General features: G+C 44.3%; 1 protein-coding gene across 3 annotated transcripts in view; it reads right to left on the bottom strand.

The window, feature by feature from the left end:
• LOC103470973 (transcription factor COE1-like) overlaps positions 1 to 27,500 on the bottom strand; it is a 76,145-nt gene that overhangs the window by 9,765 nt on the left and 38,880 nt on the right. For all 3 annotated transcript variants that reach the window (XM_081611350.1, XM_081611351.1, XM_081611352.1), the window contains exons 7-12: positions 23,766 to 23,847; positions 22,329 to 22,470; positions 18,848 to 18,978; positions 16,686 to 16,812; positions 6,854 to 6,942; positions 1,697 to 1,762 (exon numbers count right to left, since the gene is read on the bottom strand). In XM_081611350.1, coding sequence (XP_081467476.1) covers positions 1,697 to 1,762; positions 6,854 to 6,942; positions 16,686 to 16,812; positions 18,848 to 18,978; positions 22,329 to 22,470; positions 23,766 to 23,847 — 637 coding nt within the window. The remainder of the gene's footprint in view (positions 1 to 1,696; positions 1,763 to 6,853; positions 6,943 to 16,685; positions 16,813 to 18,847; positions 18,979 to 22,328; positions 22,471 to 23,765; positions 23,848 to 27,500) is intronic.

Genomic DNA, 27,500 nt, shown 5'->3' with positions numbered 1-27,500 from the left:
ACAAACTTTACTTTTGACTTCAGAATACTTTGGTATACAGCAAAATAAACCCAAATCCTCACACATTCATCACCATGCTTAAAGGCTAATAAGGGATATTTGTGCTGATATGTCGAGTTTCTATTTCTCTTATCACAGAACTGTCAGTCATACATCAACACTAGTTTTATTTGACCAATGGACATTCTTTCAGAAGTCTTTTGTCCATTAATATTTGTTTAGGCTCGTTGTGATTTTACTGTCATTAACTTTGACAAGTGAGACATTTAGAGTTTGAGATGCAGCTCTTGAGTTTCTCTGAGCGTTGTGAGTTTCAAATTGGCAACCGCTTCAAATGTTTTCCCATAAATCCAAACGAAGCTGCAACACCATATCTAGTTTTTGCCACATACTTTTATATTTTAGCTTGATTCTTGTTCATATTTAACGGTCCTTTACGACAGTGTGGAATCTGCTGTCTGTTTCTGTACATGCATGTTTAAATCAGCAAAAAATCAGATAATTTTTATGAAGCCCTCATACGGCATGGAATTTTCAAAGTATCAAAACAAAAAAAAAGACGACTTTTCACAATTTCATTATATTAGCATAATAATTTGTCTCTTAAAAGCAACAGAAAAATGACTTTTCCTCCCCGTTTTATAAAGTTCATATTTTATTACTCCTGTCTACCATCTAAAGTTAGTTTTCACTTTACTTCTTCAGCTTTTCTCCTAGTCTGTGATAAAAAAAGATGAGATATTCCCATTTGCACCACATCTAGCATGAGACACAGTACGATAACAACGTCACTACATCACAGTATTAACGCAAAATCTTTTACAAAGTCTTACATGTTATAATGACTTCCATTGAAAACGCAAAGCAACAACAATTTCTATTTCTGGTATTGGCATTACAGTTCTAATGCCAATACCTATGATATTTCTTTCACTGTTTGTTTTCTATACACTGACTTAAGCAAAAATAAGTTTATTTTTCCACTTCAGTGAAAAATCCACTAAAGTGTTTGCTGTGGAGAACAATCTGCCTTCTAGCTGTACAGCAAACAGTAGTTGGTAGTTTAGTCAGGATATTCATGTAGGTAACTAGCCTGCAGTTGTCTGCTTTATAGCATTGGAGTGGCAAGTCGTTCACTCTTAGTAGACCAGGGCACGACTCTCCATCAGAGAGAGCAAAGAAACAGGTGGGGGAGGGGAGTGGAGGGTTAGCGTTTCTCTCTGCTAACCTTAAATCTCTTCGAAACTTTCTTTGGCATCTGATTCACAGGAAATTAAACAAGAGAAACTGTGAAACATTCCTGCAGTTTAAGGTTCTTTTAATGAACCATTAAAGTAAGGAAGAGACTGGCGTTTTCTTTGGCTGTATGGAGTAAAGAGTAACGCAGCGCTGCCTTTTCCCCCACTTTCACTCAGCTGGCTGCGGTAGGCAACCAAACCTTTCCATGCTTCCAAGACAAACAAACGAGCCTATCAGGAAATATTTACAGTTGCGGAAAAGATGGGAAGTCATGTCAAGGAAGCTGAACGAGCACCATCCACTTTCATGCTAAAAGTAATTAGATAATATTGTATTTCAATTTTATGCCTAAATACAAGAAGGCCATGAAACCACGACACGTCTCCTTTAGGTTATCATGAGAACCTCAGATCGTCGTATGGATTCTTGTGTTTTTGTGTCAGTGTGGTTGTGTCACCTGGTTATTGTGAGGCATCCCGTACAAGGCTTCCACCAGGTCGGCGGCTCTCTTTAAAATCACCTCCTACAAGCAAACACATAGAGAGAGAGAGAGGAAGGGGATTGATCAGGAGCGTGACGGCTCAAAGAGTTCAGTCACTTTTATTACGTTTCACTTCTTACATTATGCTGTGAATGCAGAACAGAGAGTGGCAAAGAGAGAGGGGGGGGGGGGAAGCAGACAGAGGCAGGGTGAGGAAGAGAAATGGGCCTATCCCAGCACTTTGTTACCAGCCAGGGCAGTTTGGGAGAGGAGAGGGAAGATACTGTTATCAGTGAATAAAACATGAGCCTATATCTCTCTATCAGTCAACCATCTTCTGCATCTACTCCCCTCCTTTTTTTCTTTTTTTTTTATTTCTTGTCACTGATGGATTGTGACTCCGGTGCGCATGATCACGCATCAATTTCATTTAACACAACATATCATCAGGTTGACGGCTACACAACCACCCCCAGTCAGTGGCAACACTCTCGTCTCCTGGCCCGTATTAACCCCGGTAATGATCCGAGTGAATGGCCCCCACATCCACTTTGTGTGATAAATGTAGAACATCATTGCTCAGGTGAAAACCGCCGAGCGGAATTTCCCACATCAAACATTTATCCTAACGCAGTGTTACCGCTCCCCTCCCCACCACCACCGCCGCCACCGACCCCCTCTCTCTTCTCTCTGTCTCTATTCCTTTCCCCTCCCTGAGTGGATGAGTGTGTGACTCCAGGCAGTCGTTATATATGTGTGTGCATGTGATGGAGACACCTACAGCCCTACAAAACCCTTTTTAAAAGTTAATGTGCCGGGGCCAGGATATATGCTGGAGGTGCGACAACCAGAAAATTGCAGCCCCCGCCCCTCCGCCCTCCCCGCCTCCCTCTAGTTTCTTTCTCTCCCTCTTTCTTTTCCACACACACGCTGTGCGTTATACTCTCCTGAGTGTATCCCTCGCTGTGAACAAGCCCCGAAGCATGTGTGCTCTCTGTTCCGTGACACACCGCCTTTCAATCAGACCTCATATCAAACTCCCCCTCCCCTCCACCCACCACTCCCACACACACACACACACACACACACACACACACACACACACGCGCGCGCACAGCCGCACACATGTGGAAGCTGTCGAGCACGCCCGAGACATGACGAGAGGGTCAGCAAAGCAATAAAGATTGTAGAGCGCTGTCCGAGGTGCTAAATTCACTCAATAATGGGAGCGCTGCCTCTGTGTTAACCTCCCATTACTAGCACTATCTTGGGGGGGGAGGCAGAGTGGGGGAGGAGGGGGAGACCAGAGAGGAGGCCTGCTTCAGGTGATTGAGAGATGTAGAGGCCCTAGGAAGGTAAGTGGTTCTTTAGTATGTATGCGCCGCTCTTCGCCTTTCCTTTCTCTCTGCTTTTCCTCCACGCCACACGCCTCCCAGGGATTGCTAGATAGGTAGATGGACGGATGGAGGGAAAAGAGAGGGATGAGGCAGAGGAGAAGAAGAGGGGGGAAATGAGGGAAGTGTGAGGCATTAGGACCCAACCAGATCTGCAGCTGGAGTGTTAACAGTGTTCCGGGAGGACACGTGAGCGCTCGGTCACTTAACGTCTGCGCATTCACTCTGGAGCTCGGCCTACCGAGCTCCCTTCCCCACCTGTGTCTCCAAACTACTTTCTTTCGTCTCCCTCTTCTATTAATCACTCTCTCGTGGTCCTGCGCCCCGTCTGTGCCCATCAGCCTCTCGTTAGCCAGGGATCTGTCCAGTGGCTAAACGCGATTAGGCCGAGCTCCAGAGTCGTTCTGATAAACAGATAAATGTGGTTAGCTCTGCTGCTGTAAGGGGAGACCATTTCCTGGGCGCAAGGGTCTCTTCCCGTAAAGTCGGGCCCACAGAGACGTCAACAGGAAGGGGAACCTGATCCAGAGCAGAGCCTGGCCCCCGTCTGGAGGGCCGGTCACTCATTAGCAACACCCAGACGCCCACAGCTTCTGCTGAACTCCATGCTGTCCAGCTACCTAGTCGCTCTCACAGTCTGGCTATTACCTACAGCATAGAGTGTGTGTCTGAACCTGGTTTTTATATACTTGTGGGGACCTATTTCTGTCTACAATGTGGGGTTGTGGGGACTATTACTCTTTGTGGGGACATTTTCCTGCTCCCCAAGAGGGGAAAAGCTATTTTTGGGTTAAGTTTAGGGCTAAGGTGTGAATGGACTTTTGGTTAGGGTTAGGTATGTGACGGGTAAGGTTAGGGTAAAAGTTAAGCTGTAGAAAATGAATGGAAGTCAATGTAAAGTCCCCCCAAGATATGAAAACACCACTGCATGTATGTGTGTGTGTGTGTGTGAGGTGTCTGGTTGCTTGCTCCCCTGTTAACATGCTCAGAGTAAGCTTCTTCATCCCTTTACAAACTGACAAAGGAGGTTTGACAAAGAAACCGTGCCTTGAAAAATTACTCACACTTGATACGACATTACTTATACCGTATTTTCCGCACTATAAGGCGCACCTAAAAACCTTCAATTTCCTCAAAAGCCAACAATGCGCCTTATAATCCAGTGCGCCTTATATATGGACCAATATTGAGCCACAACAGGTCTAGCAACTACGGTAAGCAGCCGCCGACTTCATTTTCGCCCGTAGAAGAAGAAGTGCGCGGTGCATGCTGGGATAGTTGTCAGAACGCTGGTTTGTTAATAAAGTTTGACTGACCTATCTACCTACAGACCGTCTAGAATCAGGTCGTCTGCAGGTCATTTAGCACCATGTTCTCCACGAATATGCTGTGCGCGAACGGAGAAGGGTGACCATCGTCCGGCCACGCCCCAGCCCAGTCGCAGAAGGCTCTCCTCGCGACAGGAGTCTGAGTATTTTGTTGACATTCCGTTTAGTGCAGCTCCATCTAGTGGATAGATAACGTAACTCCAGCCTATCCTGCAGTGTCTATTCTATGCGCCTTATAATGAGGTGCGCCTTATATATGAAAAAAGTTTTAAAATAGGCCATTCATTGAAGGTGCGCCTTATAATCCGGTAAGCCTTATAGTGCAGAAAATATGGTACCTATGAAGTGGAAGTGAAATAATACATCCTGGTTTTTCAAAGTAAAAGTTACACTCCTAAATAAAATGTATTTCAATAATTGCTTCTAAGAAATAACCTGATTGTGATGCGTTAAACAATGGGACAGTTTAGATCAAAGTATATAAATGACTCAATTTAAATCCAAACTTAAAGGCACTTGAGAATTTGTGAAAAAACTTGAAAACTGATCTTTTAAGACGTCGTCTTTTTAATCAGATTGAGTGCAAACTATTGTGCACAAGAATGAACAAACCTTTTAATAGCTTTAATGGGAAATGTGCACATTTTCAACTTCTATGAATACTTTGTCGAGACAATGTGACTGTATGTAGATCCAGAAGTTGCCTGCATGTTCCCGTCTCCTGCCCAACTGAGATGATTGAGGCCAACAATTGGGAGAAGTGTGGTCAACAAAGTGTTATTACCTCAATAAAGGCGCAAATCAATAGCTCTGAAATGAACAAGCGGGCCTGCCAGCTACCGCTGTTCATTTAGAAAGGAAAGAGACACCACCAAGTGAGGGAGAACGAGCCGGAGTGGGAAGAGGAGACGGATGGATGGATACAAAGACATTTAGAGAGATATGGGGGGTTGATAGGCTAAAGACCAGAACTCAACGGGACAAGTCGCGCATCCACCAGACACTCCGCCAGGATCAGCAAGAAGTTCTTTATCTTCCTTCTTGCATCTACCTGAGCTCTTCATCCCTACCTCCTGGCCACTTCCCTCCACCCAGTGCACACGTGCGCGTGTGCACTTCTTTTAGTGTGCGCTGCTCTTGTGGATGTGTGCTGAAAGTAATAAAGTCCACCCGGGGTTGACTTCGATCCACTGACCCAGCAGGAGGTAGGACTGGACAGCTATGATGGATCACCTAACCTGCTTCTGCCTCAGCCTCCTTTCCTCCCTCTATTCCTCTTTTCCTCCCCGCACCTACCCCTCTTTGCCAGTCTAAATGACCTTACACTCGGTGGAAGAATAAATGGAGCTGCTTTTTATTTGTTGTTCCTGTTAATTATCTCCTTCTGCGGAAAATCTCCATAAACAGTGCCCGGCAAAAGCATTCAGAGCTGTTTAACTTTTTGCATTTTGTCCTGTTAGAAGTATGCCATTTCCATTTTATATGACATACTAACACTAAGTGGTTCGCAGATGTGAAGTTGAAGGAAAATGGTACATAGTTTAAAAAAAAAAAAAGATCAAAATCTTTAAAAATATGGCATATTATATGACCTCGATTGAAACACCTTTCTCTGAAATCACAGTTGAAATTTTTGCTCACTCTTTAAACTCAGTCAGATTGGTCGCCATTTGACTTAAGTCTGGACTTTGATTGGACCGTTCTAATCCCACTTTTTTATTGTGGGGTTGCTGGCTCCTATCTCAAGTGGTCATCAGGCGAGAGGTGATGTTAAACCTCAATTAAGTGACCAGTTCATCTCAGGACAACACTGAGCAATACAGGACAAACGACTACGCACAATAACCAATTGACCCAGCAGTCACATTTTGAACTGAGGGAAGAGTTTGATCACTAATATTCTCAGAATTTCACTGAGATTTAACAACAGGATTTAAACTGAGAATAAATTACAAATTGGTCGGACTTTAAATATCCAAATGTTCCAAAGGGCGGCGTATTAAAAGGTGTGAGGGTGAAGTGGTCTGAACAAAAATGCATGCAATACTTTTTAAATTTTAGATTTCTGTGCAACCTCAACTCCTCTTGCACTACTCTGTGTTGATCTATCACAGAAAATCCCAATAAAATACATTGCAATTTATGAAAAAACTTCAAGGGGTAAGAATAGTTATGAAAGGAATTGCTCCATGACACCTTGTGCATTCTGTAGTCTGCATTGCATGTTCGACTGTCTCCGAAGAACTCACTGCGCGTGAGGACACAGCGCCCTTTGCTATTTCTATGAAACTCAAGAAGTTTTCAATACATTTCATGTCTTCCAGTTATACCACGTCAAGCTCCTGTGGAATCATTTCACTGGGCAAGCAGTGGAAGGACGGTAACACGAGTAGAGTGGAGAGGCGCCGTACCTTGGGTAATCGCTCCTGGTCTCCAGGGTGTCTGGGGATGACCTTCTGTAATCTCTGGAAGCCGTAGTCTATTGTTGGCTCGTTTAGTGCTGAAATAATAATAATAAAACACAAAACAACAATACATAAATAAAACTTTAAGTCTCTTGATAAGAAAAAACACACAAGGTTTAGACAAGAAACATGACAGGACGCATCCCGGACACCTGACTTAATCGAGCGTCAACGTGAAACCAAACGTGGCACAAACGTAGGTATTCTCTGTAGGCTCTGGTGTGTGTCTTTGTTAGCCTGTGATGTAATGAATCTCTCTCTGTCTCCTGCTTTGGTGGTTAATAAAAAGACTGTCAGGAATCATGCGGGGGTGAATACATTTGGTTGCATGACTGTGTGTGTGTGTGTGTGTGTGAATCTTGAGGTCTTGCGTTGATCAGCGACTAATATAAGCAATTACAGAGCTTGGTTCCAATATAACAAAGGCTTGATCGCTCCGGGGAACAAGCTAAACACACGCACACACACGCGCGCACACGCACACACGCACACAAGTACAACACACACAGAGTGAGCTCATCCTGGCGGCAGGGAGAAAGCACTCTCTCTGCATGCTGTGGTCGTGCAACGGTAATTGAATATGAGAAGATTTACCATGAATATTTAAACATTAGAATAAATACAATGAAGATCTGAGGCGTACAGTACAAACACTTCAGAGGAGGACTGCTGCTGGATAAGTGCTCTCTCCACATAATTCATTCCTAATGTACTGTCTCTGCCTTTCTCCCTGCCTCCCTGTGCTTCCGAACCGTCTTCGCTCTCTCCTGAGCCGCCTTGGAAGTCACCGTGAGGTCTTGTCTACTTTTCAGGCGAGCGTCCCTCCCTTCGAGGTTGCTGTGTCTCAGTCGCCCGAGTGCGCTCGGGCTCATATTTGTGCCAGGAGACAAAGAAAAGCTACTATTATTCGCTGGGAATTGCCTTGGTGCATTTGTCCCATCCGTCTGTTTTCCCTGTGGGTCGCAGCTTGGATGTTTCCTGAGGGCTGATGCCTCACTCGCCTCACATCTGAGCAGCCAGGCTGACTAGGCGGCCCCAAGAAAAAAAAAAAAAAAGAAAAAAAAAAGGGCCCCCAGAGGGTATGAGTACAAGCTGTCCTGCTGGACCTCTAGTGATTTCACCATTGCTTCACTCCTATACACACACACACGCACACACACTCTTGAACCAAAGACAGGAGCAAGAGTAGGTGATGCTCTCCTTTGGCAACACAAACATATTTGGACAGCTCTCCCTGTGGACTGCTCCCAGTAATCCATAAGAGTGAATGAAAGGAAAGGTGAATAGCTAGAAGCAAAGACGCCAGAGGGAAGAAAGAGCAAAAGTCCCGGTGCCAGGGGCAGGCTCAACTTCCCAAGAAGGACGCACATTAGAGGCTGCATGATCCGACGGAGGAAACAAAACACAATGACACGATCGCATGCAACAAATACGGCGTGAATTATTGCCAGGGACAAATATTTGACATTACTTCCCCCATTGTCTGATCTCCGCAAAGCCTAAAGGAGGATTTTCCCTGGATTAGGACCCACCAGAGTCAGAGGAGAAAAGAGTGTGTGTGTGTGTGTGGGGAGGGGGGTTGTTCCGGCAAAATCCTCTGTTTCGTCTCAAAGGCTTTTGTTTTTATGATGAATTTTTTATCAGTTCTGCTCAATGTGCCAAATGAGCCTCGAGTGAACAATAGCATAAAAAACCCTAGGACATACAGGATACCCCTATTACAAATAAAGACAATTTTGGTAATTGAGAGAGGAAACTATATTGTCTCTACTAGTTTTCAAGGGCCATAAACCAGAGGAGGTGTGTGCGTGTGCGTGCGTGCGTGAGGGCGGGGGAGACGACGCACTTCGCTAACTACTTTTGCTCCGTCTCTTTAGGGATTATTTGTTGCCTTTTTTATGCCCTTACAGGTGCATCTGCATGAATTAGAATATCTTTGAAAAAGTTCATTTTTCTCAGGAATCCAGTTCAAAGAGTGATAGCCTTTTAGTAATTTGTTGTACAGAAAGTGATACAGATCAAGCTACTATTTCTGTTCATTTTGATGGTCAGAAACTGAATTCCTCAAAATATTTGAAGATTAGATAATGTAAATTAAAAATGAGTTTTAATACATATAATTCATGATATGTACAGTAAGGGAAAACACTGCTGACTTGAACGTTATCCAGCCAGCATTTTGTAAGCACCCCTAATAAGGAAGGCATCCCTTAAAAAGGTATTACTGAAGAAACAAGCTTCACTTTACGCTCTCCTTGAAAACAACAGAAATGTTTTGCTCATGTCTTTACTGTAGTAAGCCTTTATTGACATATTCTCTCTATAAATACCTTCTGATTAAAATCAAAATGCTCAGTTTTCAACCTCGTTGCCGTCTACAAGTCTCCTGTAAAACATATCCTTCACAAACTTGGAAGTTATTTATCATACGGCCTCCCGCTTTGTGACTTTTCATAGAAAAAAAAAAACCCACTTGTTTCTTCCTATACCATGAAACACTCAACAAAAAAACTCCTTCATATGTACAGTAATGACTTAATACTAATAAGAATAGTTGACGTTTAAGTTTCATTTGGTCACTCTTCTTCTCTTCCCCCTCTTAAAAATTCTTTGATAAAAATCGCCCAACAAAGCTGCACTTTTTGTTCAGCGGCTTGATTTTATTATGTGACTATATTTGCTGTTTACTTTAGTCTTTTCTGGTGTTCATAGTGTAAAATTGTTCTCTCTTTTGTTGTATAGTATGGTGTAATATTGTTCTTTTCCAGCTCTTTAATGTTAATGAGAATTGGTCCTCAGTCGATCCGGTTGGATAGGTGAAAGATTTCTTTTGTGTTTGTTTTTTTGGACAATGAAATTAATTAACTTTTCAGTGATAATCTTGCAAAGGTGAATGTAAGATCTATGTTCAATATCTTACATTTTGCAGCAGAAGTTAGTGCTAGAGAAAAAAAAAAAAAACAACAACTCCTTTGCTTGAAAGGAAAAAAAAGGAGTGGTGGGCTTCTGCACTCCGGGATTCAAAGCTCCCACTCTCCCATACAGGTATATTTATAATCCTTAGCTGTCGCTCTCCAGAAGAGCAAATCAAAGCCAGTAAAACATAACTGCCATAAATAAATGAATAGATGAGCAACAGCCCTGGACTGGAGGGATTCACCTAGCAATCACCCACATCAGATCAGATCAATGCTCATGGAAATTTCATGAAGCCTAGAATCCACATCGCTTCATATTTCACTATAATAACCCACAGAGCCGCAGGGGGAGTGCGTACGAAGAGGTGAGGGTGGGAAGGGGGGAAGGAAGGGAAGGAAATAAAGCCAGGGTGTTGAAGGGGGAAGTGGGGGGAGGGGGTGACTGGAGAGGGAGGCATTGAGAGGGTGAATGTTGGGTGCGTAAGGAGAAGGTGGGAGGATAATTGAGAAATCAGAGCAGTCCAGTCGTCCTGGAAGCTGAAAAGTCAGCGCCCGGTTGCCCCATCTCCGCGGCTTGTGTCACAGCGCTGTGTGTGCCGGGAGGTGAGTGGGTAGGGTAGTTGCAGGGTTAGGTAATTGGCTCTGAGGCTTGATGTTAACACCTTAACAGGCCCTCAGACGGCGGGGTAAGGAGCTGATCATATCACAACCTTCTGTTTCTCCCTCCCTCCCTCCCCCCCCCTCTTCGCTCCCTGTCCTTCCCTCCCCTCTGCAGTCTCCCGTGCTCAGGTGTGATCTCATAAGCGCTGCTTGGCGATCGATGCCGCCAGTGGCAGGGGGTTCAATAGCCCTGAATTACGGCTTCATTTCTGCCCCCATCCCCTCCTTCCCTCCCCTCCTTTCCTCCTCCTCCTCACACAGATGAGAGCTGCCCACTAACACCCCCATCCCACCTCCCCCTTTGCCTTCCTTCTCACTCACTCACACACACAAGAAACACCCCCACCAACTACTCACAATCCAGATCAATACCTTACAATCTAATTTTTATCCATTTTTCCATAAACCCTGAGATTGCGTTTATTTGCAGAATCCGACAAGCTAAATAAAGCATCGCTTGAACATGTCAGGGAGACTAATGCGTGGCTGGAAATTCATACAGAGAAAACAGATGAGTGGAGCTTTTCGCTCCTAAAGGAAGGGAGAGGCTGAGCCCGATGGGAAGAGAGAGAGGGGTGGGGTGGGGAGGTGGGAAAAGATGGAGATTCTACAAATCAATGGAGGTGAGGACGCTGCTAGAACGTAAGCCCTAATTATCTGTTGCAAAAAGTGCATGTCGACAGTTAACAATACCTGACAGCTAGGAGCCTCACAGGGAGAATGCAAATTTAAAAAAAAAAAAAAAAAAAAAAATCCAGATAGAAACTGTGCGCTTGAATTAAGACATAAGAAAAAAAAAAAAAGTAAGAAACCGTTCCCTCTGGTGAAGACTGCTCATTTTCAGCAGGGTATAAAATAATCTACATCCAAATTCATTTACATCATCATCATCATGGAGCAGATGTTCCCATAATAAGAAGGCAGCATGCTAAAGAGGGAAGACAAGCCACATGGTGCAGAAAATTAATCTCAATCTCAAATAGAGGTGTGAGTTTTGTTGCAGTTAGGCACCGGGAATGTATGCGGCTCCCTCGGCTGGCCCGGTTTCCAGCAGCTGTAAGACTGGGCCGGTTTAATCAACAGCAGGCATCCGCCCAAGCTCAATAAAAAGCAGCATTCACAAATAGGAGCGGGACGAGTAATTGACCACCTCACGGTCGAACCGGGCTTTTATTGCCAGATGACATGTGCGTCGTCAATGTGCTGTGGGGGCATCGTGAGTTTATATGTGAATGTGTTTATCTGCGGGATGTTATCTTTAGCCATGCATAAAATAAATAAATAAAATCCTGCATATTTTCTGCTGAAAAAAGTTGCATCGAATTAATCCAAGCTTTCCTTGGTTTGATTACAAAGTGAAACCTTGTATTGACAGTGCTTTGGAAAAGCATTCATGCCACTAGGATCTTTCCGATGTTACAATTACAAGCTTTATTATGCTTCCTTGAACTACTTATAGCAGGCCGCTGAGTGATACAGAACATGTTCATTGCAACGTTTTCATAAAATCATTCTCGGATAATACAATTTTAATTGTGTCTTTCAGAATTAGCTGTTTTGGGACCTCCTGTCGCTTTAAATTCAATCAAACTGCTGTTGGCCACGCCCACTCAACATGTACATTCACACTTCATAGCAGTTTGACCCCGAGTCGGATCCAGGAGCAGAAGAAAGGAAGCCACCAGCACAACAATCAGGGACGCAGCAAGTTGTTTCTGAATTGCAAATTAACAACAAAACACTCGTCTTTTCCAGCAGCCATTGCAACCGGCACACAGAAAGCTGGGTTCAGCTGCGCTTTCTGCTGATTGTGATTGAGAAACGACTCATTTTCCAGACACCAACAAACATCAACTTAAGCTAAATATTTTACTGTTAAAGTTTAGGAAAAGGGAAAATGTGGCATATATTTTCATTTAGTCTGGTCAGACTAAAGTCTGACCAGACTAAGTCAACTGTGTAAACACCATGCCTGCAGGTAAACATGGTGATGGCAGCATCATAGTGAGATGAAGCTTTTCCTCAGCAGGCAAATATGATGAGAAAAATGAAGGCGATAAACTCATGGCAGTTCTTGAAGAAATCCCATTTAAAGGCTGTAAGAAACTTGAGTCTCAGTCAGAGTTTCACTTTTTATGAGGAAAGCCACCCTAGAAATACACCGCAAGTCACAATGGAAAGCTTAAGATCAAAGCATTTCCATGAGGTGGTGTGGCCCAGTCAAATCCTTAACCTAAATTCAGCTGAGAGTCCCTGGTAAGATTTGAAAATCTTGCCACAGTCTCAATATCCAATGAGAGGAATGTTGTGAAAGAAAAATTAGGGGGATGCATTTCATGCAAATTTCCTATAAAATACAGCTATTATAAGGAGACAAAATGCGGAAAAGTTCAAGGACTACGAATGCTTTCGCAAGGCACTGAGACCTAGCGTTATTTTGGAGCTTGTGAGAGCATCTTCATGCTTGCATCACACCCCTTGGCATTATCTGTGCTTCCCAACAGAACATGCAGTGTTCTAAAATGACAGGCAACTGACTGCCTGAGCTTCCTCTACTCCTAAAACTAATTTAGAGCTCAGAAGGCAAAAGCTCCGCAGAGACAGGGAAAGGATGTCAGCAGCAGCTGGTTTAAATTCTCTTCTTGACTTTTGTCTTTTTTCCTCTCGCTGTCCCCGCTCCTCCTGGCTGCAAGCTGACTGATGTTTCCACCACACCTAATCTGCACTCATTGCTGAAAAACCACCCCTAATGTTTGCGTGCGCGCGCGGCGTGCGTCACCGGCAGCCCTTAATGTGAGCCAGCAGAGCCTTTTAATATCAGCAGAAGCCGAGGTGGAAGCTGCACACAGACAAGGTTGCATACTGAGGAGGGAGGGGGATTGCCTTTTCAACGACACGGGCGATTCATCAACTCTCCCAATCTGAGGCCGGCATTCCAGCCCCGCACACAAGAACGTGTGGACACGTGGGTCCTGCTGGTGGAGCATTATCGCCTCATATTGCATGGAGAAAAGAAAAGGGAGCGCTTCCTTGATGAATGTTGCGACGACCCAGTGAAGAGGTGATACACAAGCCAACATGGAGAAGCACCCGTACCCAGAGGAGGAGGAGGATGTAGATGGAGACAGGGTGGGGGGGGGACAAGCAATGACCTGATAATAAGAGAGGGGGATTAGGGAGAGCTCTCAGCCCCAGAGGTGGGTAAGGCAGAGGGCAGAGAGTGGAACAGAAGAGGGATAAAGGGATAAAACGACAGAGGAAGAGCAGGGATTGAAAAAAAAACAACAACATTCTCTTATTCTTATCAGTGGATAGCTTAATTGCCTTTGATGATTCTAATTGAAGCTTTTGGAAGTCTAATGACAGAGGAGTCCTCAGAGACGACAGGAAACACATTACTGTAATAGCTTCTCAGCGATTCTCCTCTGCACCCAAAGTTCCCTCAGTTGTCTCGGCTATCCAGAGCGACAGTCCAATTTTTGTCCAGCTGGTGGCTCTAGCTGCGTGCTGGAGTATCGATAATCATGCAGCGGAAGGTGTGCGGCAAAGAGAAAACACAAAGAAAGGGGTTATGAGGGTAGCATGTTTGCAAAGCAGCAGTAGCAGCAGTATTGGGTATGTGTTGACTTAATTAGGTCTGTGAGCTGCTCGCTTTCCTCTCCTCAGCAGAAGTTGATTAGCAATGCCAGCTGTCCCCAATGTAATTCAGAGCGTGCACGCGCGTGCGCGTACGTGCTATATACAAGTGCATGCGAGTCTGACGCTGCTGGGCTGCGTTGATGTGTGTTGATGTGTGTTTATGTGTGCGCCGTGGCTGCCAGCTGCCACACGGCGCTGCCAATCCTCTATGATTAGTACCCACTGGCAACTGGGCTCAAACTGGTGCCAAACAGACCCAGGAGGGTAACGTAGCCCACAGTAATCCTCCTCTCTCTCTGTCATCCGCTTCTCCTCTCCTCCTTCTCTTGCACCAATTTTTTATTAATTTTTTTTGTTTCTCTCACCCCGTCGACCATTTCTGGCTCTCGCTCGCGACGCTAAACGAGAGCAAGCCCCTCCTCCCCCTCGCGGGAAGTGGAACAATACAGAAGGTTGGGAGAGAGAAAGGTACAAATACCCGCTGAGGATGCGCAGCAGTGGCTAAAAAGGAAGTGTGAGGAAAAAAAAAAAAAGTCGGGCTGGGATCTGTGCCTCGCCACGGTTGACTGTGCCCTTGTGAAGATGTTGTTGTTGCTTGGCAAGCAGCTCTGTGGCGTCCGTGCTGAGCTCCAGGCGGATAACCTTGCAGCCTCTCACCTGTTGAGAGTCCTCTGTGCACCTCCGTGGCGGCCAAGAGGGCGGCGAGAGCGTGCAAAATGCAGGAGAAAGATGAATTCGCTCAATGTTTTTTGAAAAACTGAATGTGACGTTGCGATTGGACTGAAGATGGTGAGAAGCAATGCAGGATTTGTCCATTTTGGAGATGGACCAAGGAACTGGTTGTTGATCAAAAACCGGTGACCGGCTGGTCAATGCCCAAAAATCTGATGTCTTTGATACGGTGAATAGACAGTATGTGCCAGGTTGCACTTCTGAGCAGCACACTCTTTAATATGAATGCTGACAGAGGTTTGACAGTATTTTCACTGTCATTGAGCTGTTTAAAAAGAAGCCAGTTGAAGAACAGAGATGAAAAAGGAAACCTAATCTTCTATGGGATATATAGACACAAATCTATAGATTTATAAATTTATTACACTCTTTTGGAAGTTAAGGCAACAATCTACATTTTCTAGGAAATAAACATTAAGGATCCTTATTTAGTAATGGTCCGATGCTAACTGCAGTAACCCCTAATATGAGACGATAAAGACAGTTTAAAATGTCAACGCCATAAATCATTTGCCTTTGTTTTAAAACAATAGTAAACCCCCCCCTTTTTTTTTTTACAACGGCTCTTTCACACACGTTGTCGTCTCCACACTAGATTTATGGGAGGAGGGCTACAGAAAAAACTCCTTTAAACGCCTATATTGTAATTCTTAAAGACAAGTATCTGCAAAAAGAAAAAAAAACTGTACAGAAGGGTCAAAGCTTTAAAAGAAACAAGAGATCGGAAATTGGTCACAAAATTGTGATTGGATAATCTCTGGCATTTATGAGTCCCACATGACTGGCGCACCAAAAGGCCGAAGGCGCACACAGTCACTTCTGTATGCACTTCCTGTATACCCACACAGCTCTGTGTGTTTGGCAGCCTGTGAGGTGTTGGACAGCTCTGGCATGGCAAAGGCTGCACACCCATCTGCCCCCCCTGCCCTCCCTTCTTAGTAATGCAGTTACTTTTCAGCAACCATGTGCCTCGAGTACATATGTGCAAAGACAGCAGAGCGTCCGATTGCAGCCTTTATCATAAATCCACGTAGCTGTGACTGATGGTTGTGGATAGATAGTGTTTTTTTGCTCTGTAATTAGGACACAAGTTGTAGAGAAATGCATGGCGACTCGCACGCTCTCGCTCAGTTATGATTTTGTCAGATGTTGGCAATTCCAGTTGGGGCTTAGTGCCTAAGTCTATCAGTGGTTGAGATTACAGACAGATTTATGTGATTCGCGGGCTCCCCAGAGGACCTGCGGCCTCGCACTGGTTAATCACTGCTTCACATTCGCTCCTTTCCGCCGCTCTCTCACCGCACTGCTACATAGTGCAGGGCGGTGGTGTTGCGTTTTTAACGCAACACCAGAGCTTTTTGCACCCCTGCCGACAAAAAAAGAAACTGCGTGAAACTGCTTCCGTTTTTCCTGAATCCCGTCTTCGACGGGGGTTAATTCTTGATAATCCCACTAATCAAAAGGTTAAACCTCCCCCCTGACCTTCGCTTGCTTCATAAAAGAGGGAAAATTCCTTTTCTCGTCAGATCAGCAGGCTTTTTTCTTTTCACTGAATTATCGAGTCGCGTTATTGAACTTTGAATTGTCTAGCGTGCATGTTTTTCTTCTCAGCGCGGCGAAAGCACATAAAATGCACAACCTCAACAGTTTCAGCAAAAACTGCCAAAAGGAGTGTGTCTAAAATAAGCCAGCGTGGGAACACGGTTTATCTGATTACGCCTCGTCGTTCCGCCAGGAGTTAAATCACGGATGCAGGCAGGATGTGGCGTTAGTCGACTGCGTTATTGCGCTGCGGCTTGGTGTCGTTGTCGTCAATCCGTCAGTGGTACCTGTGTAGATGAAGCGTCCAGGTGTGCCTTTGCAGAACTGTTTCGATTTGTAGGACAGCGTGACTTCCACCACCCCTGGGATGTGCCTGGGCGGGGTCTGCACACGGATGGCGTGGGGAGTGATCAACTACAGAGAGGGCAGAAGGGAGGCGGATTAATGAAATGAAACTTCATATCTTACCAGCCGCTGCTGGGAGTACTCTTGGATTGTCTGAGCCCCTCTTGTTTTGCAGCTTTGACTGTTTTTTTTTTTTTCTGTTTTTTTTCCCGGTATAATAAGCCTGAAAATGATGTGTTAGCGCCAAAGCCCTCAGGTGGCCTCGTAGCCCAAGGCAATGTCACTGTGAGGCTTAGGATGGTTATCAGCGCTGACATGGGCTATGTAATAAGGATTCAAAAGCTGTTATCTGTTTATGAATAAAACACACTTTTTCCTCTGCTCGCACCTATTGAACAGCATAAGTAAGTGCATAATATGCTTGTCCCCACTGGCCCCGTCTCTGTGTCTGTCAGCTGAAGCCATCCAGCCGCCGTTAGCCACATGAAAGCACAAAAAGGCTCACTTAGTGCGGCTCGCGTCGCATGCACGTGTGCATTCTGAAGGGTCTTTGAAGGAAACGGTATCATGACAAAGCGCAGATGAGACCTCATTGAGAGCTGGTTCTCTGCAGCGAGCTAGCACTCAAACGCTAGGAGCGCTCAAAAGCTATCAGTGCCGCTGCCAGCACTTTAAGCATGTGGATGCATGTGTGCGTCGCTCTTAACTGTCCCTTTCATTCCTCACTTAGCTAGGCTTTCATTCCACCATTGTCTGCACCCCGCCTTACCCCCTCCCTCCCAAACTCACCCCCTCAGCGAGACAATATAGGAGCTTTTTATAGAATTATTCCTTTACTAAAGAGAAAGCTGTTTAGCTGCTCTGCCTTGCTGACCTTCAGTTTTTACACATACACTGCATTTACATTTTAGTCATGTGGCAGATGCTCCTTACAAAGGGATTCGTCCTGTGCGCCGTGCACATGCATTTCAAGAAAGTGTTCTTTCAAACGCAGCCTAATAGATGGCAGGTAAGGAAGGAAGGAAGTGAACAGAGAGCGGCACAGACTGCAGCCTGCTGCTCAGATTTTAAAATGGATGTGAAAAGTACTTACAGTCTGAAGTTACTTATTGCTTTTAATTGCTTATTAATCGTTTTGTTAGTGTTTCTTGATTGACTCTTTCAATATTCAAGTTGTCTGTTTTTCTCCCACATAGTCAAAGTCAACGACAAACAAAGAGTTATTTTTGTATGTTCTCAGCAGTAGTTGGTTAGCAGAATGACTTCATGTAAAATTACCACTAATAGCAACTAAAGAACTTTGACACAGCTAAAATTACTGGCTTGCAAATTCAAATTTTCTGTGAAATACACCAAAAAAGGGTCATCTTACCAATGCGTAATGTCCATCATCTTATTCTACAATACTTTAAATTACTTACTTGACTTCTATCTACTGCTTCAAGTCAGATTTTTATGATCTCTTGGGATTAAGGTAAAACAGATTTGGATATTTTTAGAGCCGATTCCACGCTTATTGTTTTCCTCTTAAATGTGTTGATGTCTATTTAAAGAGAGGAAAAAGAAATTGTGTGGTTCGGCAATAAAAATACATAAGCAACAAACTAATAAATCAAACATATCCATTTCTAGAAGGAAGTCTTTAGTTAACATAAATGTTTATCAACTTAAACCAGTGTTTCTCAACCCTGGTTCTCACCACCTCCTGCTCTGCATGTTTTAGATGTACCTCTATTCCAGAACAGCTGATTCAAATGATTGCATGACCATCAAGTACTACAGAAGCCTGTTAATCACCCATATATACAATTCAGGTGTGTGACAGAAGGGAAGCAACTAAAACATGCAGGACAGGGGGGCGGTGAGGACCAGGGTTGAGAAACACTGACTTAAAGAGTGATGGATAAATCTTATATTTGCTCTAAGATTAATCTTAGTACCTTTCCCATAAAATAACTGTAAAAAATATTTCCTAATGTGGGATGCTGTGTAAATCTGCCAAGTAAATATTCTTAAACTAAAAAAATAAAATGTTTCAGTCTGATATTATTCAAGTCCAATGTATTTTTGTAATCACAGGTGAAGTGTGAAACGGGTAACTCACCTCACTCCAGACAAGCATCGTTCCAAAAATGACTTGGAGGCCATCGAAGAAGTTGTCTCCGATGATGATGACCGTTGCGCCCCCTGTTGTCCACCCTTCACTGGGACTGATGGCTTTGATGCTGGGGGTTGCTGGAAAACAACAACAAAAAAAATCCCACATCACAGATTAGATTCTAACAGACCGAAAATAAAAGATCAGAAAGGTTTCTGCCACCGGTGCCATGCGTTGTCCTTCTCTCTCTCTCCACCGTCTTTCACACGCTCTCAGACACACACAGATCACCCCTCGGCCCTCTCCCAGGGGTCGGGGCGTGGACGTGGAATTCTAATCAGAGTGATTATACGCACCCCGTTATTAAACATCACCTCTGCCCTGCGTGTGAGGGCAGCGGTGGTGCGCTTGTTTTTATGACACGTGGCAAAGCGTGCAGGCGTGTAAATGTCAGGTGTGCTCAGTGTCTGATCAAAGGGCACGCGACCGGGGAGCAGAGCAGAGCCAACAGTAGCTGTGCCCCCTGAATACCTCTGCCTTCATTAACCAAACACTTAGCTCTCGCTCAGCTGTCTGTGCAACATAACTGTGTGTCAGTTTCCATCTCCTGGCCTGTGGAGCCTCTCTGAACACGCGCTTCTGTCGGTATAAACGTTGCCGATTCGTACGGTGTGCGAGTTTCCCCTGCACAAAAGTATTCAGACTGCTTGAACTGTGTCACATTTAGTTGGATTGAAAGCAGAAACAAATTTATTTTATGGTTATTTTAGGCAGGTGAAAGTTGTGCGTAATTGTAGACTGGAAGGAAAATGATATATGGTTTCACCTTTTCAGTAGGAAAAAAAAACAGTTTCTTCTGACTATGTACCTGTGAAGACCTTTGAGGATTAAAGGAACAAAGCAACCTTACTAAGACATGGCCGTTCAGCTAAGCTAACAGGCTTAGCAAGGAGAGCGACACTTAGTGAAGCAACTAAGAAGCCCACTGTAACCCTGAAGGAGATTCAGACACCAACAGCACCGGAGGAAGAACTTGCTGACAGGATAGCACATCCTTTATGGAAGAATAGCATGAAGAAGGCTTTTGTTGAAAAAAAAAATCCATGCAGGGGACAAAACAAATACATTATAGAAGGTACTCTGGTTAAAGTAGACCAGATGTCTTCATGTGGCGATGGCATCATGCTGTGTGGACGCTTTTCTTCAGCAGGGACAGGAAAGCTGGAGTTGGTGGAAAAATGGCCGGAGCAAAACCACAAGGCAATGCTTTAATAAAACCTTTTTGAGAATGCAGAAGTCTTGACTCTCTGGGAAAAGATTCACCTTCCAGCAGGAAAACAACTCAAAACAGGAGACAAAGTTATGCGTTGGAATGGCCAAGTCAAAGTCCAGACCTCTATTAAATTGTGTCAAGACTTTAAAAAAATGATGATCGCAGACTCATTCAGATCAACAGAGCTTGGCATTTTGCAAAGAATATTAGGTTTTTATTTCACTCTGTGGATCTGCAGAAACTTGCAGACGTAGCAGCTGTGAAACGAACTGATGGTAAACATAAGCACGCCACTCTTTATACTTCTGAAAAAATTTCTCTTCCACTTCACAAGTACGCACTAGTTGCCGTTGCTCCATCAAGTATCCCCCTCCCAAAAAAAGAAGTTTTTGGTTGTGACATTACAAAATGTTACATCTGCAAAGTACTGTTACCGTCGCAATGGTTTCAGTAACTGCTCCTCTATTTGCTTTCGGACCTTATCTGTCCATGTTGTGGACTCGGAGATTACTGAATGTGATTGAAGAAAAGAACGGCACTGAAAGAATGGGAGAAAAAAAAATACATGTTTATATAATCTAAATCTCCTCTCCTTAACAGATATGCAGCTTGTCAGACATGTTGTAATTCTGCAAAGCGGCATAATCCACTTTAGACTAGGCTGACTTTTTTTTTTCTCCCTCCCTCACAGCCCTGCCTTTGCTCTTTGCCTGACTCCCTGTTCTGTTGATCCTCCCCAACAAGCTGGAGTGATATTTAGCCCCCTGATACGCCCGCAGAGATCAGCGTTCGCCGAGCAGCAATCTGTGGCCGTAATCACGGCCCTGAGATGCCTCCCTTTTCACAGCCGCTGATATTATGTGCCCTCGGTGTGCATGTGTGTGCGCTTTCTTTTTACATGTGTGTGTGTGGATTAACCAGATGGTGGAACGTGAATCCATGTGATAGGATTATACTTTGGGGTGTTCCTCGGTGCCATCTGTTCGACTCTATGGGCTGCTCATCTATTACCGCTCGAAATGGGCCCCAAAGTCATGGATCCGCCACACATATGCGGCACTGGGATCGCACCGCTTTGTATCTTTTCATCTCTTCTTTTTGATACACTCCTGTCTCTTCCTTTCATGGAAACTGCGAGCCGCCTTTTTCTACACCTTTCTGTTCTGTACTTTCGCTCCTTTTTGTCTTTCTTCAGACTCCCTCTCTACGGGAGGAACGGGAAAAAAAAAGTCAGAGGTGAGGAAATTCCCAAACAAATCTCTCTTAACGGAGGCAACATCTGTTATGGCGGCGCGTTCTGCTTTCGGTGCGAGATCCGGCGCCTCCAACATGTCTCGTCTTTGCGAACTTTTCTAATCGACTGTGAGACCGGGCAACGGAGGGGTCCAAGTGGTCCACTTTGTCTCCGGAGGACAGTCATCAGAAAGACTTAACCGTGGCATTCAATCGTAACTCAATCTACTCCAGGCGGTCATTTAAATCCCTTCTTAGTTTTGTCGTCATTATCATCCCTGAGGTTGACTTTCCTCAAAGAAGAGAAAAAAATATGTTTCTCTTATTTAATGTCTGGGAAATCGAAATGAGAAAATAACTGGATTAGGGACTTGGGAATCAGTGCAGCCTCCTAAATCATACGCACATGTCATTATGAAGTATTAAAGGTTTGGGTTTGACTGTGAGTGCGGGCGCGTGTGGGTGTGTGTGTGTGTGGGGGGGGGGTGCGTGTGTGTGTGTGTGCTGGCTTTTTTTTCTCTCTCTTTTTTTTTTGTTATGGGTGTGCTTGCTTGAAAACCTGAGGGATGGAGAGTGATGGAGGGCTAGAGGATAAAAGCAGGTCTCCAAGGAAATAAAGCCAGTGTTGGCTTTAAGCAGAACAGACCTCATAAGACACATAGTGCTTATGTGAGGCAGAGTAGAAGGCCCAGAGGCGCAGACCTGAGGGGAGCAGGCCACATGGGAGCGACAAGAGACTCTCGCGTGTTTCCACTAGCTCCTTAGCTCCAGTTAGAAGAGAGGAAAGTGAAATCCAGGAGGAAACAGGATGAAGATAAGAAAGAAAGCACATGTTTAAGGCGTTGAGGAGACGAGAGGGGAGAAAGGGAAAGAAGGGTTGAAAGTGGAGCTGGATTTTTTTAAAGGGGAGGAAGAGGATGAGAGAGGAGGAAAAGGAAAGAAAGAAGGGAAAGGCAAAGGAAGGAGTTTTTTTTTTAGTACCGTGTTCCAGGTAGGACGGAGTTCCTTCCGAGGGGTCCAAACGTCGAGCCCGCCGACCGTGTTTGGAGTTGTTGTGCACAAACATGTTGTCAGACACGGCCAGGACGTGGCCCTCAACGCTCACTGTAGTAGACACAACCACCTGAGAGAAGGGAGGCCAAGGAAAACAAGACAACTGCTGAAAACTTTTGAAAGCAGCTCATTACAACTTCAAAATTATCTATAGGATCAACTGCAGACTGCATGAAGATTTTTTTTCCCCCTGAAATTTAGGATTTTAAGCAAGTCAATAACCAGTTAGTAACGTAGAAAGGCCATGACCACTTCGAGCTATCTTGATGATGCATTTACCCTTTCATGAGGGTTTCATGAGATGGGCAAACACAAACTAGTGGACTTGTGAAGCGGAAGGAAAATCAAATGCAATTTTCAACATTTTTACAACAAAAGCTCTGAAAAGAGTGGCATAATGAACTTATAGTTACTTTGTGGAGCTAACTTTTGCTGCAATTAAAGCTGCATGTTTGTCACATATGACAAGTTTTGACATCGAGAGATTAGGGTTTGCCCGTTCTTATTTGCAAAATAGCTTAAAATCAGCCAGATTGGATTGAAAGACTTTGTAAGCATCAGTTTTCAAGTCTTACTTTAACTTTACACTTAGATTTAAACCTGGACTTATTGGCCTCTTTAACACATGAGGATGCTTTTGGATGCTGAACCCTATCAGGATTTACTCCAGTATCGTTCTGTATTTAGCTCCCTCCATCCGTCTGTCCGTCCATAACAGGACTTCTTTTGGCATTCATTTGAACAAACACTTTCTCCTTGCCACTCTTCCATAAGGGTGATGTTTTTGGAGTTATGGGTGTGCTTGCAAACGGTTGTCCCGTCTCGCATGTGTCATAACAATGTTCTTTCACAAATGTTCTCTAATGAATCCTCTATGGCCATTAGAGTGCAGATGCATTTATAAAAAAATTAAATAACAACAATGAAGGTCTTGTTTACTAATTTGCTGACTTTTATCTGCAATTTGTGCTCAGGATTTCACATGGGGGTATCCGGATAAACGGGGCTAAAATCATACCAGATATTTAAAATTTTAAGTATTACTTGTCTTCCACTGTGCAATGATGTCCAAATCTAAATTGATCCCACTAAAATGCACTAATGATTCTGATTGTGAAGGGGATGTGAAAACTTTCACCTCAAGGTGTATGAAAAATGAGTTTGAAAATCATCTATTGAACTTGTTCATCGTGCATTTTCAACTTTCCTCGGAAGAGACGCTTTGCATGCCTCGCTTACAGCGTTCTGTTGGAGCACAGTGTTTTACGGTGTTCTACAACAGGACATCAAATGCTTCTTGTTTCTGCCACACAGTCACTGTGAGGCCCGTTGCATCCTGAGTGAGTGCAGAAAGCGGTCGGTCACCTGAAAACGCCTCATGTCTCGAGGGTTCCCTGCGTTCTTCAGGCAGTTCTGGTTGCACTTCAGGAAGAACTTGAGGAAGAACCTGCACGCGCACGAGGAGAGAGACAGAGAGAGAGAAAGGGAAAGATCAGACGAGCCGTCGAAAGACTACCTGCGAGTCCTTAAAAGAGATGCCACTGATAAATGACAAAACACAGATAAAACTAGAGGCAGACGGGGCTCTCGCTCCATCTGACACTCCTCCGTCTGCTGCTGGTGACAAGTGCAGTTATTCCTCAGTAAAACCTTTGCAGAGGCAGTGACTTAGACACAACCTTGTGTATCAAATCGCCGAGCGTCTGTCACGGCTCGCCGTAAACTCACCGGGGCAGATGTATCCACCCCCCCGCACACACACACACATACCTCATCACCCCCACCGGTCCTCAGGCTTTGCACAGCCGTGTGACGGAGGTTGAGCTGTAGCTACTCTGCAGCACACAGTGTTGCAGCTCCTGCCTCTCTCAATCTCAGTGTGAGAGACCACATCAACAGCACCTGCCATGCATTATTAATAGGCTGAGATGGCAAGTATGGCTACCCACATCAATACTTAATGAGGGAGGGGAGGAGTACAGGGGAGAGTTGGGGTTGTAGATGGGGTGGAAGGGGAGGCGGGGTGTGAGGGGGTGGCGGTCTGGTCTGGAAAGCAGAAAAAGAGGAGTGGGTGGGTGGGTGGGGGGCGGCTGACAATTTATTCCCTCGCCCCACCCCGAGGCTTGAGAACTGACAACTTCTTCTGTAAGTGAAACTGCAGTATTGTACATCTCCTCATTCAGCCTTCTGCGCTGCCTGTCTGGCTCCATGACGAAAAAAAAAAAAAAGAAAATCAAATGAACCGCAAAAATAAACAGCTCTGTGTACAAATAAACATGAACCCTAAAACAGGGGGAGGAAGGGGAAATAGAGGGGGGGTATAAAACTACATTTCCCACCCCTTCCTCCCCCTTCCTCTTCCTCCTCCTTCTCCCCCCTTTGAGGTAGCTCAAAGAAGTGCTGACAGCTGAAACTGCTTACAATACAGATCTCCAGCAGCCAGAGAGAGAATCACTCCTTTGCTCAGCTTTTCTTTCATATGTCTTATTTTCTCCCCTCTGTTCATTTGTTATGGCTACGATTCTGCACTGGGCAGCGCGTTTGGAGCCAAGCTATGCGGATATAGTCGAGCGCACACACACACACACACGCAGGCATGTCAGGAGAAACACAGCGCCCCGGACAATTGCTTCATCTAGTCTTAGGAAAAAAAGAAAGAAAAGAAAAAACTAACAAAAAAGAAGAAGATAAATGGACGTAGTAGAGTTATGTCTCATTTCAAGAGGCCGGCCTACTGCTGTGTGCATTACAAGCATCTGATGTAACACAAGAACTCGCGGTTATTCCCCGACAAGTTTTAAATGCATGACAGCTGGCTGGTGGTGGATGCTCCTCCTTGAGTAGAGAAGAAAAAGCCTGCTATGATCTCAATAACAAACTCTTTATTCTAATGCTTTGTGTTTTTATTCCCCCCCTTTTATTTCCTTTGGCTTTTTTTTTTTTTTTTTTTTCTGTTGTGATTTATAATCGTACTTGCACAAGAGGCCAAATCTGAATGAGACAGGGAAGGGTGGGTGTGTTAGGGGGAGAGGGAAAGAAATGGCGCAGAAAGTGAAAGGAGAAACCGATTGAAAGATAGACAGAAGGACGAAGCAGACAGTACGTGAAATCCGAAAGGAGAGACAGACCACCCTCCTGTATATTTTAGAAGCTGTGGGCCAATATCTCAATAATTCATGAAGTGGAGAGATGTTTTTTTTTTTTTTTTCTCCAGCATGCTGTTAGACCCCGCGGACCGAGGGTCTCCCAACTTTCTTATCTCCTCAAGGTCAGAGAGCAGCCTAACAGACAGCTGTGGACCACATCCACTTGTCCGACATACTCCACCTTCCTCGCTGCACCTCCTGTTTAATTCATTGATTCCGCTTATTTCCCTCAACGGCCCTCCTGCTCCTTTGCCCAGGCATCCATGATGGATGGAAAGATGGATAAGTGGAGGGAAGAAAGTTAGGGTCACCTCAGTCAGAGGTGATGGAATCAGAGGGTTAAATTTGGAAGAGGAGTTGGGATGAGACCCATGAGAGGATAAGTGTGAAGGAAACACACCAGGTCCGTCTGATAGTTTTGTCTTTTTAACATCCCCTCATGTGTGCATGCCCTAATGTTCTGGTATGAACATTAGGTCGTGGTTAATCATTTCAGGTCTTTTTTGCACATTTAATTTGACATTCAACAGAAAACAAATCAGAGAGAAAACATATTAAATAGCTACTTTAGCTAGCTCAGTTAAGTATTAAAATAAATACTTAACTGATTTGTTTGATTTAATTTCAACATGAAGACTTTGACACAGCTACCTGAAAATACTTGTCCACGCTTTCCTGCCGTAAGAGAGAACATCACTTGTTCACAACCCTTTATTGTTGTGACCACAGATTTTCTGTCAGATTTAGTCCTGGACTTTGGATAGACCATCCATCTCCAAAAAAAAAAAAAGTGAACCCATTCTTTTGTTTATTTTGGACGAGCGGTTCAAATCAAATCACCGAAATCATGACTTTCACTTTTAACTTTACACTTTTGAGATCATCAGCGAGTGCTTCTGTGTGATGCAGTCGGGATAAAGGAGCAATGTGCGCTGATGCGTAACAGCAAAGAGATTACCATACGGATTTAAGGATAATCTGATTGACAGCTGACGAGTAAATATGTGCAGATAGCCGACAAAAGCCCGGGATTCTATCCGGCGCTCGGTTCAGTGCCCAGTAATTGTTGTATTTTTTGCTGCTTTTTGTTAATTAACTGAACAAGGCAAATGGGCAATCAGTCTCACAAAAGTGTATCAGAACCTCCCCTGTGGTGCGAGAATAGGAATCACCTGTTTACACAAAATGACTCGATTTCAGAGCCAGATGAGGAAGTGGTGATAACAAAAAGGCCCAGGTTTTGTTGTTACCAAATCCCCTATGAGCTTATGAGCAGCTAAATCACTGAGACATGTGACAGAGTGCTGAACGCTGTGCAAAGCCAATGTTTGTTTTTTTTTATTCTCATTTTGTCATTGCACTCACTCAATATGCTTAATTTGCTCTCCCTTGTGAAGGCCTCCATTCCACTTTACTTTTTTTTGGCTCTGTCTCACCTTACCAACTCAAAAAATGCTTTTTTTTCTGAAGAAAAAAACATCTGAAAAATTTCATCCACTTGTATTCAGACAACTTTGATCTGATAGCTATTAAAAAAATCTAGATTTCGTAATTGGTAGGTCCTTGGTGATTCCAGAGGAAGATGTTCTGTTCGGATAAGACCCACACTGAAATTTATGGGCTTAAATACCACTGCACGTCATTCCTGAACACACTCTCTGTGGGAAGGTTTTTCTTCAGCAAAGACAGAGAAGCTGGTCAGAGTTGATGGGATGATTGACGGAGATCAAAACATGGCAAAAGATCGAAGGTTCAACCTACAACGGGGCAAAAACCCCGCGGCGTAAAGACACGGAATTGATCAGATCAGAGCAAATTCATGACTCTGAAAGGCTCAATCAAAGTCCGCAGCAAAATCCAATCGAGAATTTAGAAAATCGATGTTTACAAGCACTCGTTATTGGGCAAAGCCGGTGGAGACGTATCTGAAAAGAGCTGCAATGCAATGAAATGT

This window comes from Poecilia reticulata, chromosome 10 (genome assembly GCF_904066995.2).
Source record: "Poecilia reticulata chromosome 10, P_reticulata-male-v2, whole genome shotgun sequence".
Classification (NCBI taxonomy): Eukaryota; Metazoa; Chordata; class Actinopteri; order Cyprinodontiformes; family Poeciliidae; genus Poecilia; species Poecilia reticulata.
This window is presented reverse-complemented; position numbering and strand designations above follow the sequence as displayed.